The sequence below is a fragment of the Silene latifolia genome, chromosome 4, assembly GCF_048544455.1.
Source record: "Silene latifolia isolate original U9 population chromosome 4, ASM4854445v1, whole genome shotgun sequence".
Classification (NCBI taxonomy): Eukaryota; Viridiplantae; Streptophyta; class Magnoliopsida; order Caryophyllales; family Caryophyllaceae; genus Silene; species Silene latifolia.
Genome location: NC_133529.1, coordinates 23,100,625 through 23,114,439, shown reverse-complemented (window position 1 = coordinate 23,114,439; position 13,815 = coordinate 23,100,625). Strand labels below are relative to the sequence as shown.

Below are 13,815 nucleotides of genomic sequence, written 5' to 3'. Positions count from 1 at the left end.
TGATATTAATACTATCTTAGACATTACAACTTCTATTTTCAAATTATTATACTTATATTATACTTATTATACCCAACAAACTTATTTATTATCCCACCTAACTATGACTTTTGCTACTATACTTCTCCCGACAATTTTTTCTTTTCCTCATATCAAACATTATTTCACCTACATTTTTCCAAGTCTCTCGTTGTTCTTTGAGAGACAAAAAAAAAATGCTTCATTCCAAATGCTCAATTAAATAACAACCTTCATAATATCATAAAAAAAAAATAAAAAAAATATTTTACTACCATCGCTAACGATTTTGAAAACTTTCAAACGATTGACATGATGGTCGTTATCTGACGTTTTTCGGCCGATGTTGCGGGCCTAGGTGGCCCTAAGAGGCCGTCGGCTGGGGTAGATGGTTCAGTAATAATATTAGTATTGGGGCGTTTGTCGCGGATGGAGTCGATTGATTCGGTTGACTCTGAGGACACTTGTTCGTCTCTTGGTCTCTTCAAGCGAGACGGTCCCGCTATATTTTCGGGAAAAAATTGGCGGGTTTTGTGACACTTTTTGGTTTGTCTCTCTACTTGACTATTGAGGTTGGTTCGGATCGGTTTTGATAAGTGTTGATTAAGTGGGGCAACAACCGATGGTTCACTCGGTTGTGGTTGTGGTTGCGGTTGCGGGCAAACAACAGGGATATTTATAGGTAAGTCATTAGTAGGTTCGGTGATGAAATATATGTTAGAATTTGAGATATAACTTAAAATAGTGGTGATCTCATGACATTGGGGATCCATGTTAAAAATATTATTTAGTAATATAATTGTTTTGAAAAAAAAATTTATAAGAGCTAAATTATTACGAGTATTTTGAAAATGATACCTTGCGAATTCGGAGCAAGCTCGTGCTGATAACGTGTTAAAGATTATGATTGAGAGTGAAAGATTGAGAGTGAAAGTTGTGTAATTTCTCATTCATCGAGTACGGTATTTATACAACGTAATACGGTGTGTATACATTAAATGCACCAAAGACATTTACCATATTTACTATAGTAAATATAGAATTATAGGAGGACAGTGGAGTAAATCCGGAGGTGAGATTTTCACCTTGACTTTGTGTTTACAACAATTTTTTTTTTTTTTTTTTTTTTAACAGACTACTAGTTAGTGAACCCGGACAAGAGTGCGGGTAAAAGAGTTGACAAAGATTGGATGAGTAGTAGCTTTAGAAGAGAACTGTAGAGAAAATGAGCTCGACACCATCGGCAACACAATCGCCGTCGCCTATAAAAAGGAGAGAGAGTCCATGGGGCCTACCTGAAGGCCACCCCGAACCCAAACCTCACCGTTGCAATGATCGCGCCGAAGATGTCATCCAGGTCTATTTCCCCCCCTTTCTTAAACCCTAATTTATTCCGTTTCATCGCAAATTCCTATAATTTCAATCATTCATGCTGCGCGATCGTAAATTAACTGTATAATTCGGTTGTCCTTGTCGAAATTTTAGGTCATTTGAAATATACAGGATTTTAATCACAGTTAAGCTTAAGAATGCGCCTTTGGTGATATATGATTCATGTAATGCTACCTGTATAGACTATGTTGTTAGCTTAAGACGGTCTTAATCAAGATTAACTCGGTTTACGACTTGCGAGAAACTCCGATTTGGTGAAATTTGAGGTGTGGTAAGATAAGATTGAATAATGTGGCATTGGCGATCCAGTTATTGGTCTGCAATAGGCGGATTCTAAGATGAAGGATACTGCAGTTTGGGGGTATTGGATTAGATGATGAGATGTAGAATGAAAACGTTAGTAGAGGGGAAGAGATTGCAATTTTGTGTGGATTGTAAGAGAGATTTTTGTTTTTAATTTTGAGTTTGTGCATTTCGGTCAAAGTAGTTTGCATAGATCTAGTGTCTTCTCAGATATTGATTGTTCTTGGGATGTTGAAACAACAAAATTCCTGCTGTTTCAGTAATAAAACTTACATCATTGAAGAAAATTGTTTGGTTGTGGCAAATCTGCAAGAGAGTGGCACCGTTAGCTTCCGAAGTGTTGTTACTTGAAATAGTGGATGCTTAGTTGTTGACGGTCAAAAGGGACCGATGTAGTTGAAACTTAGTACGGAGTATTGCTCAGTTGAGTAGCGATTATCACTTTTCACTTGACAGGCAAGGTTTATTAGTATTAGCGATAAAGTCAGATTGTTTGCATGTAAGATGTTTGTCATGGTACGATAGTATCATACAGCTCTGTGAATCTAAGTAGTTAGCAAGGAGTTTGTTGGTAGATTTAACTCGTGACCGTAAAACAAGGAAGATAATATTCTGCATCGTTTTGGGGTGTTTGGCTTTCCATCTGATGATTTACGCGCATATGTTGTGTGCATCTCTTTTGATGTTTCCGCTGTGACAACTCTTGAGCTGCTCCTTTTATTTTGTAGGCTTGTTTCGAAGGGAACCCATTTAAGACTGTTCCAGGGCCATTCAAACTTTTCTGGCGATGTATGCGCTCAAAACTTGGGTATGTATTATCTTGATTACTTGCACCAATTTCATAGCTTAATATTTTCTTTTTGTCTAAAAAAGGGCTGATCTTTCAACCGATGGATAATTGTTTATGTGTTACTCTGGATATTGCCCTACCTTGATTGACGACGCTTTAATTTTGTGCAGGGAAGAGCCGACAGAACCTTTCTATTACTTGCAGTTAGATCCACCAAAGAGAGAATTAGAAGTAAGACTTGAGTGAAGCATTTTCTCAAGCAATCAAGAGACCTCAGTTTAGATTTATTCGATAAACTAGCTGACAATCCAGCTTGTGGTGCTTGCTAAGGACAGATATTGGTTTTTCCTTGTCTCGCTTTCCCCATGTTTAGAAATAAGAACACAATACTGAAATAATAGGCTTGCAGAAGCTTATTGTACTCACGACCAAAGAGAGCATAGGTACTAGCATGTTGTCTCGTCTATTTTGTTTGTTGTATCAAGATGCAAAACCATATTTTTAGTTAACTTCAGCTTGGCCGATGATCTTTGGTTGTTTTATGATCTTTGCTTCAACAGCTAAATTTAGCTTATTTAAATTCTTTGTATGTCCCTGAAGTTGTTTGTTTCATCATCCTTGCTCATGCGGTCATGCCTCAACGACTCATGGCCATGTTAGGTCGGATGTAATAAGAAATGTACTGTAACGGATCTCATTTAGTAGTGTCAGTGTGTCACCTATCAAATGACAGTGAACTAATTATTTTCCGAGTATTCCCTTTCAAATTTCCTTCTCATTTATTTTGACGTTTGGTCGACTTGCATCCATTCCATATGCAGACAGCGTCTTGATCACAAGTGAAATTCATATACTTGAGTTAGCTGAAGTAGCAATGCATTTGAGTGAAAAAACGTGAGGATCATGGTTAGAAAATCGTCTGTATCATTGTGCTATTTGTGGTTCTGCTTGAAAAGGGAAGTATGTAACACTCGCAGAAACTCCCATAAACTATAAAAAAAACATACCGATTCCTAAGCTGGATAAACGAGGTGACAGGCTAGAAAGAACTCACTGCATTATTGGAAATGTAACAGCGTATATATTGAATTTGTAAGAATTTAGTACTCGAGTCATTGGTTTACCAATGGTTGCAATCGACTAACTTCTCACATCTTGAACTGGTAGCAAATACGTATGACGAAAGACAACAGTTTACAGTTAAAAAAATGACTACCAGCATCAACAATCTTCTCGTTCGTGAGTTTTGTGGTAGTTTCTTCAATTTTGAAAAGAATGTTTGGAAAATGAAGCTAGTCATTGTACCGCGACACCATTTTTGCTATTTTATGCACCAACTTGGCTGGATCGTCATTTTTGTTGTCATCCGAAGAAAGAGGAGAGGTCCATTTTTGGAAGTTGTGGAGACTGCCAGTAAAGTCGGTGAAGAGGCCATCCACTCCAATCTTATTGATCCAGTACTCGTACTCCATGTAAGGATCTTGATTAAAGTTGAAGTGCAGCCATTGGTTCTCGTTCCTGAACGTGTAAGGATGAACCTGAATGATCAACAAAATTGTTTGTCAGAAATTTCTTCAGATGAAGGTAAACCAGAGGAATAAAGAATGAAAAATGGATGGAACTATGGAAGCGAAGGTTCATAACCATTTTAGTAAGAATGATTCACAAGTACGGTGAGGTTGAAAAGCTAAACAATGCCTCAAGATGAACAATGAAAAACACAGGCAAGAGAAAACACAAAAGTTGAACGGTGAAAGATAGCCGGAAAAAATCTCTGGTTCAAGGCTTGGTATGCACATTAAAGTCAGATGGTGATGAGCATATGATAATGATAACAAAAAGATAGGCGAAACAATAAAGAGAGCTCTATTGCCAGTTGGTCACCGACAATGAACTAAGGTGGTCACTGAATCTGTAGCAAATATGACCATACTATCATTGCTTTCTAATTTCAAAATTCCATTTCATGGTAAATTTGACTTGTTTGTTAGGTAAATTTGACTACAGCGGACCTACAGAGGGGAGTTTGGGTAGACCTCTCCAAAATTCCGCGAAAGAACTCATTCTTCCCGTGTTTCTATGCCACCACAGATATAAGATACTCTGTTTAACTTCTCATCTCGTAATGGATGATTGAATAAGATTGATCACATCAACAGATCACGCAATTAAAACATTTTAAATGCAAAAACCAGAATTTGAACATACCTGCAAATCATGAGCATGCGCTCTGGCAACCAAATCAGAAGGCTTTTGCAGATAATTGTTTTCTACTGGAACCACGGTATCCTTCCAGGGTCCAATACCAACGACATACTGACTTATGTAGTCCAAATAAGCATCCGAAGTGATCTCTTGATAGGTCTGGATGTTGTCAAATAAAATGGAGTAAAATAAAACATTAGGAAATACGGTAAGAGTAGGCTTTTCTAAAAGCAATTAGCTATAGTTACAGTTAATTTCTTGTTAAGAAGAGACTATTTTGAACTAGTACTGTACTACGAAAATAAGTGGGTTTTAAAATTTGCATGCACCGAAATGGACTATGCCCCCTCTACAGTCCGTCAGTTGGACTGTACATTTTAAGCGGCTAAGCACAAAGATTAAAATGCATAGTATTCGTGACGAATATGACAAAAGTATTTACATTTGTTGGAGGGACAATGCTGCTTAGGTATTTTTAGTTCAATCTGATCAAGTTTGAGCATTCACACGAGCAAACTGTTATCTTTTTAAACATAGGTATCACTATATCAATTATTCATAATGAAAAGGGATGGAACTCGGAAAGAAACTCGATACAATATAACAACCTAAAAACAAGCTGGAAAAACAAGCTAGTTTATCCGAAGAGTCAACTGTGGCAATTGGGATAATTCAGCTAAGTCCCTTCTTATTTTCTGAAGAATATTTAGAGGACTAGTAAATAACTAAATATGATGGTACTGCGGTCAACGGTGGCTGACAGCATTTTACGAAATGCCCAATCAACCCTGTGTTTCAGACTTGTAAACCACTAAGTAAGACATGTTCTCCATGACATTGTGACGATATAAATACTTGTTCAAGTGCATTTGTTGTTCACTCAAAAACAAGAACCATTCAAATCATACAACTTATTAATAAGCATGATAGACCTCCAGATCATAAACGAAAATTAAGGGCCGGGAAAACAACCACGAAATGTCTCGAATTAAATAAGCATCTGTTGGTATCAAAACTATCTTTTAAATTTGTAAATTTACTTCTCTGAAAAAGTCAAGGGAAAGGGCTCTCTAAGCAAAGAGTTAAAACTTTAGAATTGAAATCAGGACATGCCCTTAGGAGATGGGATAGTACAGCAATATGAGCTACCCCTCGACCCCTCTTAATATTAGAATTTCAGAACTTGGAGACTGATAAAAACGACAGTAAAGATCAATGTTTAAATTGTTGTGATAAACCCTGTAGCATTTTCTGTAGCTCAACTAGCGTCTATGTATTATGTACCCAAAAGCTGAAGGAAGCAATAATTGCTGTACTCATTGTATAGAGGTTGCTCGTGTGCAACAACTCCAATAACAATTATTGAAATGACCATCTACAACACTAATTATATCACCGATATAGTAAGCAAGCCCAAAAAAGGCTAAAACAAGTTATGATAGCAGTTGTTAATTTTAGGTACAAACAAGCACTACCATCAGTCTAATAGAGAAAGAGGGAAAACAATTACCTGGTTGGTATCTTGTGTTCGCACAGTTGTGTCATCAATCAAGAAGATCTTTGGCAGATTAGTCAGTTTTGATACGTAGACTAAAGATGATGGAGCAAAAGATTGGATAAAACAAGGCCGTTTTAGCCAATTCTTCGACAAATATGTGCCTTTGTAACCATACTTCTTAAGAATGTCCACGAAAACATCCTCAAACTTTTTACCATTAGACCATTTCACCTATAAAACCAAGTGCATCAGGTTGAGTAACGGTAGCCTCGTTATTCCTATATTAACCTCGTATAAATAAGTGTTTGACATGTAATGCATCACGCTCCTTTAGGTTTATTCTATAATTTTTTCAGTATCATAGGCTCATAGCCAAGCATCCATGGTCACATGATGCGTCAGCATATCCTAAAGAAGTAGAGAACTGAGCTTACATGTTTGTTGATAAAGACGGGATCTTTGATCTCTGGGTATATTCCAACAACTCTTGGAGCATCAAGAGCAATTTTGATGTACTCCTCAAAAGAAATTATCTGGAATTTCCCTGAAATGTACGTAGAAGAAATAAAAACACTTGAGATACAGGACCCAAGTTGTTTGGTGAGAAATTGAGAAACAGTGAAACAAGAACTCACCATTGTACTGTTGATCCCTGAAAGAATATCTTTGTTTTGCTCTTAAAGTTCGGAGTTCTTTCCACGTAAAGTCAACTACACGTAATTTAAAAAGTTTTGGTGAGACAGTAAGTAAACATGCTGACTCCCTGAGAACTAAAAGTAGTACACCCTTCGTTCCATCTGCTTCCATATCCAATGGAGCCAAAGAAATGTTATTCTTTGGAACTGTATTGTGATAGAATAAAGCACAATAGCGCACAAATCGGGATTGTTATTATTATTACGGAGTAACAGTCACTCCATTTTGGTCCAACTCAATTAATTGAAAACTTTATGTGTGGTGAAGGGTCACTAAGGGTGAGTGTAAAACTTCCAGGCCACTTAAAATACGCTTGCATAATTTAAAAAGCAAACGTAAATTATTGACTTGGACAAAGGGAGTAATATAACTGGTAGAGACTAGATCGCTAGAATCTGGCAGAGTTATCATACCGGTGAAAAAGCCAGTAATGTTGACCCCCTCAACCTCATAGGTCCTTTTGCGGTCAGCAAACTCCTTGTGATCAGCGATATCTGAGGTATCATCAAGATTTACATCATGATGACAAATCAGTACACCATCCTTGGTGGCTAGAATGTCTGTTTCTATAAAATCTGTTCCTTCTTCTATAGCTCTCTGCCAAGGACATAAACAATCATCATTTTCTCTGTACTGAGTGTACAAACTACAAACACAAATGCCCTAAAAAAAATATGACAGCACATGCAGACCTGACAATCCTCAAAATTCACAACGATATCAAAAGATAGGGGAATTACTGATAACTATCATCAACCCAAAACCCCCACAGTGGAGACTAACATTGACAACATTTAATACATTTATAGAAACAGATGCCATACTACAGTTAGTAGCTCAAAATCTGCACAAAAATAACAGCAGCATTGTACATTTTTTAATACTCTGAAGCTCTTACTTTTATCAGCAATTTAAAAGTCTAATCGCAACGCTAGTAAGGTGGAACTTATACTGAAGCCAAACGTGGAAGTTGGAAGTTGGAACTACTCAGTTTAACAGGTTTTGGAACCCCTGGAGGCCTGGATATCAATTTGATTATTCGCAAGCAATAACAAAGAGCTAAATTGACTGACAATGATAAAAAACAGTAATAATGATAATATAACAGAAAAAACACCATTGATCAACAAAAAGACCATGAGCATATACATATAATATAGCTTTAAGAAAACTGCACTTACTAGGTATGCTGGGCCAGTTTCTTCCGGAAATTCTCCATTGGAACCTCGGTGAGCAACATTATATGGACGAGAGGTCTGCAAGGGCTGCTTAGAACCTTTATATCCTTTGCCAGGGAGTGGATATATGGGTCTAGCACTACACCCAACAAATAGTAGCAGAAGTGTAAAAGAGACAACACCTGCAGAAATTTCATAGAAACGAATGCTTCAGTTCTGTCTGCTATACTACATTAACATAATATCTGACAAAGTTGATGCAGAACAATCTTACTAAAGAACTACAGTAGTACAAATAATGATCCAGGCACTTACAACAACAGCTGCTGATATGAAAGTATCAGTAGCTCATTGTCAAAGAGCAAGCTAAGCATGCACAAGTGACGGAGTAAGTCTTGTTTGGACGGTCTTACTGTGAGATCAACTGAAACCTCATGACTACTTGACAATTTGACATTCATAACGATCTCACACAATAACTTTACAAATGACTGACACTTATATACACCCGTACAGATTCAAAGCAAACCAAAATAGAAGCTCATAATTCTCCATTGCCAAATCAAAACCAATCACCAAAACTACAAATCTTTCATATCAATATGAATATAACATAAATAAAACAGTAACTTTCTTGATATGAACACTTCCAAAATTTCAGAAAACAATCTGATCGATTAACTCAATATAACCCGTACAAATTAAAAGGGTAAATACATGTTAAAACAATAATCAAACAACCTCAATACTAATCAATAAGTCAAACAAACAAAAACCCAGAAAGCTTAAGAAATGTGAATATCAATAAAACTAGCATAAAAATACAGAAATAATGCATAAATTTAATCAAAATCAATAAAAATAACAAAATAATAAATGGGTTTATGCCATAATTGTGCTTACATAGAGAAGACATGGTGATTGTCCCTTTTCTTCTGTGAATTTGGAGCTTCCAAGTGTAATGGAGTATTTGAGTTTGATTATAGCATTATTATATTCATCATATTTATAGTAGTACTAATTAATTATAATTTGACCAAATGTTTATCATTAGTAATCATAAGTAATCTGAATTCTCTAATGATCAAACTAGTTTCCGAGGATCACTCAAATTGAACTAGGAATATTCTTCATGGATAAGTTGGCATTTGTATAACGCAAAATCTTATTTCATCTACCATATCAACTTTTTTATTTTTTAATCTTATCTTTTAACCACAACTCCATTAAATTAGGGGTTCGATCCCTCTTGGATGAAAATGAAAGTATGTCTTCTTAACCAATCATTTCTCTCTTATAAGTTATAAGAGCACTCGTAATCAAAGGTTTTGATAACGAGCTCGAGATTGGCTTTGCTCGACTTGTACTCATAAAACAAAACTCGAGCCGATCTTGAGTTTAAAAAAATTGAGCTCATTACCGTGCTCGCGAGCTTTGACTCGAATTCGAGCTCAATTTGAGCCTAAATATAATTGTTAAGTTTTCAAATTTTTTTTTCTTTCGATAGTTTAAATAACGGGATTTGGAAAGTACGTAGAAAAATATTGAGCAAATCAATGGCATGGTTATATAAAAATATAATCCTGATAAATTTTTTTATAAATAGAGCAAACTATTACTTTATTAGTTCGAGCTACTCGGGAGCTCGAGCCAAGCTCGTACGAGCCGAGCTTTGACCAAACCATGTTTGAGTTGCTTTCATGGTATGCCTCGTCTCATTACCACACTTACTCAAAATGAATAAACTAATTATGCCTTGTTATTATCGATAAATCGATAAACACCCTGATTTATACTAGAAAAACTTTCTTATCGAAAACTTGTGAAAGACTAATTTACACATGGAACGTGATTTGAATATTTAATGGTAATTTCATTGTATAAAAAGATGTAGGTGTTCAATTTACTTTTTTTTTGGGTACTAATAAGGGGCAGAGACCCCCGAAATTAATTACGGCGAATAGCAACCCCAAATATGTCTTTTCGAAGGATGAGACGTAACTCATTTAAAGGAACATCAAGATGCGTAGTAATAGTACTAAAATTCACTCCCCTATTAGCTAATAAGTCCGCAACTCTATTGGCCTCTCTAAAAGTATGCTACAGCTTGACCGTCCAATGATCCTCTTTAATTAGCTCTTGACACCTTTTGACGATAAATTTTAGGCTGTTGCTAACCAGACCATCTTCCTTGATAATGTTAAGTTGTTAACACAAAGGGAATTGTCCATGTGTATTATCAGCCTTGATAATCGAAGTGATTTAGCTATTTCCAACCTAGCAAGGAGAGCTAGTAATTCGGCTTTCATTCAAGTACAAACGCCACAAGAAAAATAAAAATCAGTAATAAAGTTACCCATATCATCTCGGAAAATTCCACCCCCTCTTGCTGGTCTTGGATTGGTTTTTGAGGGCCCGTCCGTGTTTAGTAAAACCCACCCATGAGGTGGAGGTAGCCAACGAACATGAACCTCGACTCTCGTGGAGTTTTGTGGTGGTATTAAAATATCGAATCAGTCGAAAGCATGCTTGCACGTTGCAAATTGTTGATAAAGGAAGTCCCTTGGTTCCGTCGGGTTCTTACCATCACGTCCAAAGACTACATTATTACGCCATTTACAAATCCACCAACAAGTTCTAGAGCGAAAAAGATGGGCCAATCTGCTTAAGTAGTAATGACTTCATTGCTTGCACTCTTTGCTAATGATAGTGTAACACCCCGACCCAAACCGGGTCGGGAGCGGTTACTTATTAGAGCTCACCAGGCTGTGTACATGGCCCACGGATCAATACGGGTCCTTTATAGCGCATTTTGTCCTCACTTATGCACATCCCGGAAACCTTCCCAGGAGGTCACCCATCCTAAGACTACTCCCAGCTAAGCACGCTTAACTTTGGAGTTCTTTCGCATGGATGACCATAAAAGAAAGTGCACTTTGTTGATATGAGTAGTACTTCCAATCCCTTTAAGCACTAGTCATTTAAGTCTATCACCGGACCTCTTCAATTACCGTGGGGTGTTACAGATAGGCTATGTCGCATACCTAATCAAAGATAAATTTTCTAGACACAAATTAATGTAGTAATAGGGGTCAAACACAAGAAGACGGTAATTGCGCTATAAAATGCTATGAGTAGACTTCTATCAAGGTCGATTACGATTGCTTTGGTTTGTTAATTAGCAAATAAAACGATGTAAACTATATGATTAAAGGAGTTTAGGGGAGTCGGGTCACACATGCAATTGTAAATATATTTGTTCACGTTAAACTCAGAATTAATAACATTGTCAATTGTTTAGGCTTAAAGACACCCACCTCTCGATATTAGTGTCAACCATAGATCGGGTCCTAGAGAAACTCTCGTTTATGACTAGGTCGTCCTACTACACATGCTTAGTTTAATCCGATTCCGTGCCTCTCGACTTATAGAACGAATTAACAAACTTAATCGATGATTATGGCCACTAAACAAAGATTAATCGTGACAATACAAACATGTGATAGAAACAATTAGACAATATTATATCAACCTAATTTATAATTTTACATATATTAGTTATTGCATGGCTTCCCTAGTCCCTAGACTAAGGAAATTTAGCTACTCATATTGAAATGTAAACTACAAACTATGATGTATGAAATGCTAAACATGATTATAGGAATGATATAGACTAAAAGATGAATCATGAAATGTAATAATAAACTATGTGATATAATTGAAATACTAATGATAAAACTATGTAATAACTAGAAAAGAATTTAAACCAAATAAAGTAGAATTAGAATTACCGAAATAAGGAATTAGAACTTGAACTAGGAACTTGCAATGAAGAACAAATGAGAACCAAAAGCTTGAATATATAATAACCAAATGTTTAACAAATATCAAATGCTTAACAATATTGAAACTAGAATGAAAACTATGAGAGAATTTTTGTGTGCTTAAGAATACAAGAAATATGAGATTGAATGATCAAAATTGGATGCTAATTAGGTCGGACCTAGCTCTCTATTTATAGGGAGCTAGGGATGAAACGTATGCACTTAAGGCAGGGTAACCCCGATCGGGGGTTGCCCGCCCCGATCGGGGTCGTGGCTTTCCAACTCGTTCACCTTAATTCCTCTAGTTAATGCTTATGGAATCCAATGCTTAGCGATAAATGCCCTATTAAGCATCCGATAATAATCTTTAAGCATGGCATCCAATGCACTCTAGCATCTTAAGCTTCCACCTTAGCTGGACTTCAAATCTTGGGCTTGACTTTGCATAAGACTTCATTTTGCATTTCTCATTTCAATCCATATCTTTATGCATGCAAATCCATGTAAAACTTCAAGGTTGGTCCAATGTTAGCTTTGCTTCTAGTTACTTGCACAAGTGATGGAAAAAGCTTCTAAAAGCTCAACTTCCTACAAAATATGACAAAACATGCAAAGATAACTAGAATACAATATTAGCTCATAAAAACACTAAGGTTAGTGCAATAATCATATAAATTTGAGCTAAAATATGGGGTAAAAGTATATATAAAATGAACACATCAGCTAACCATTCGGCAAAAGGAGAGTTATAGAAAGAACTATTAGAGTAGTCGATACTTAACAAATTCCAAATATGCTTCGAAACGGGGCATGAACGGAGGAGGTGCTTTGTAGTTTCTTCGTCATCGTCGCATCTTGGGCACTATTTTGGTAAAAATTTATCGACTATTGATTTAATTTAGTGAGTGATAGTGATTAATCTACGGCCAACGACGATATGAATATAACGGATTTAGTGAACGTTTGAACGACGAAAATAAAGATTGACACGCAAGGTTTTGGTGACGTGGAAAAACCGATGTGGGAACAACCGCGGGAGGAGTCGAAATCCCACCAATTTGGCACTATAATCGAGAGGATATTATGCAAGTAAGGAAATACAATGATTAATTTTCTACTGGAGTATTGCTACGTGATTGATGAAAACGTGGGAGTATGAGTGTCAGAGTGTGGGGTGAGATGTCTTTCTGATTGCTTTTGCCCTTCTTTTATAATGGTTGTTTTGCTAGGGTTTTAGTCCTCAACCTCTCACCAGATTCTGCTCCTGACTTTCTGCTTCTGTTGCCCAAAAAATAGGAAGTAGTTATTTGACTTATTCTCTTTCACTTTGCGTAAAACTCAAGCACATGTGTGTTTGTTTGCTTGATTAATCCGACGATCCCTATGCTTACACGTCATCAATCTCCTTGCCTTTTCTTCCGCCAATGGGAAGGTGCCACGTCATTATGGATAAAAAAGGTGATATTTTATCCCCAGCAATTGCCCCCAAATTTCCGTCTCAAAATGTTTTAGGCGGTAATTTTCGCTTCAAGACGCCAAAAATTAACGGGATATGACAGTTACACAGACTTATGAACTTCCCCTCAATTAATCTCCCCTACCGCCACTTTTATGTCCCAACTCCCCATAATTACCTTTCCCTATTTCAACTCCTTGGTTCCCCAACCCCTCTTTATTTCTCTCAATTATTTCCAACTTCCCTTTCATCAATCATCCTCCCTACCTCGGTAACCGTGAAAGGTACTTCCTTTGCTTTCTTTTTCACTTTTGTTGCTTTATTATCTCTCAAAAAACTGCTTCCTCGACTTCTGCATCGGAACCTCCGGCGCCGTCGAAACCTTTTCCTTTCGGCGGCGTTCTGTCCTCAAAACACTCTTGTGATTCTGATTTTACCGCGGACAACCTTGCCCA

The 13,815-nt window shown here is 36.8% G+C and overlaps 2 protein-coding genes across 2 annotated transcripts; one reads left to right on the top strand and one right to left on the bottom strand.

Moving 5' to 3' along the window:
- Window positions 1-1,178: 1,178 nt before the first annotated feature.
- LOC141653249 (uncharacterized) lies at window positions 1,179-3,086 on the top strand. The gene is made up of 3 exons (XM_074460956.1): window positions 1,179-1,375; window positions 2,442-2,521; window positions 2,674-3,086. The coding sequence occupies exons 1-3, from the start codon at window positions 1,244-1,246 to the stop codon at window positions 2,747-2,749; spliced, it is 288 nt and encodes a 95-aa protein (XP_074317057.1). The 5' UTR covers window positions 1,179-1,243; the 3' UTR covers window positions 2,750-3,086.
- Window positions 3,087-3,535: 449 nt separating this feature from the next.
- LOC141653251 (glycerophosphodiester phosphodiesterase GDPD6) lies at window positions 3,536-9,236 on the bottom strand. Its single transcript, XM_074460958.1, has 8 exons — window positions 8,984-9,236; window positions 8,084-8,262; window positions 7,316-7,499; window positions 6,842-6,916; window positions 6,641-6,750; window positions 6,219-6,437; window positions 4,712-4,867; window positions 3,536-4,041 (listed from the first exon to the last, which is right to left on the bottom strand). Exons 1-8 carry the CDS (start codon window positions 8,994-8,996, stop codon window positions 3,796-3,798), a joined length of 1,182 nt encoding a protein of 393 aa, XP_074317059.1. The 5' UTR covers window positions 8,997-9,236; the 3' UTR covers window positions 3,536-3,795.
- Between the last annotated feature and the right edge of the window lie 4,579 nt (window positions 9,237-13,815).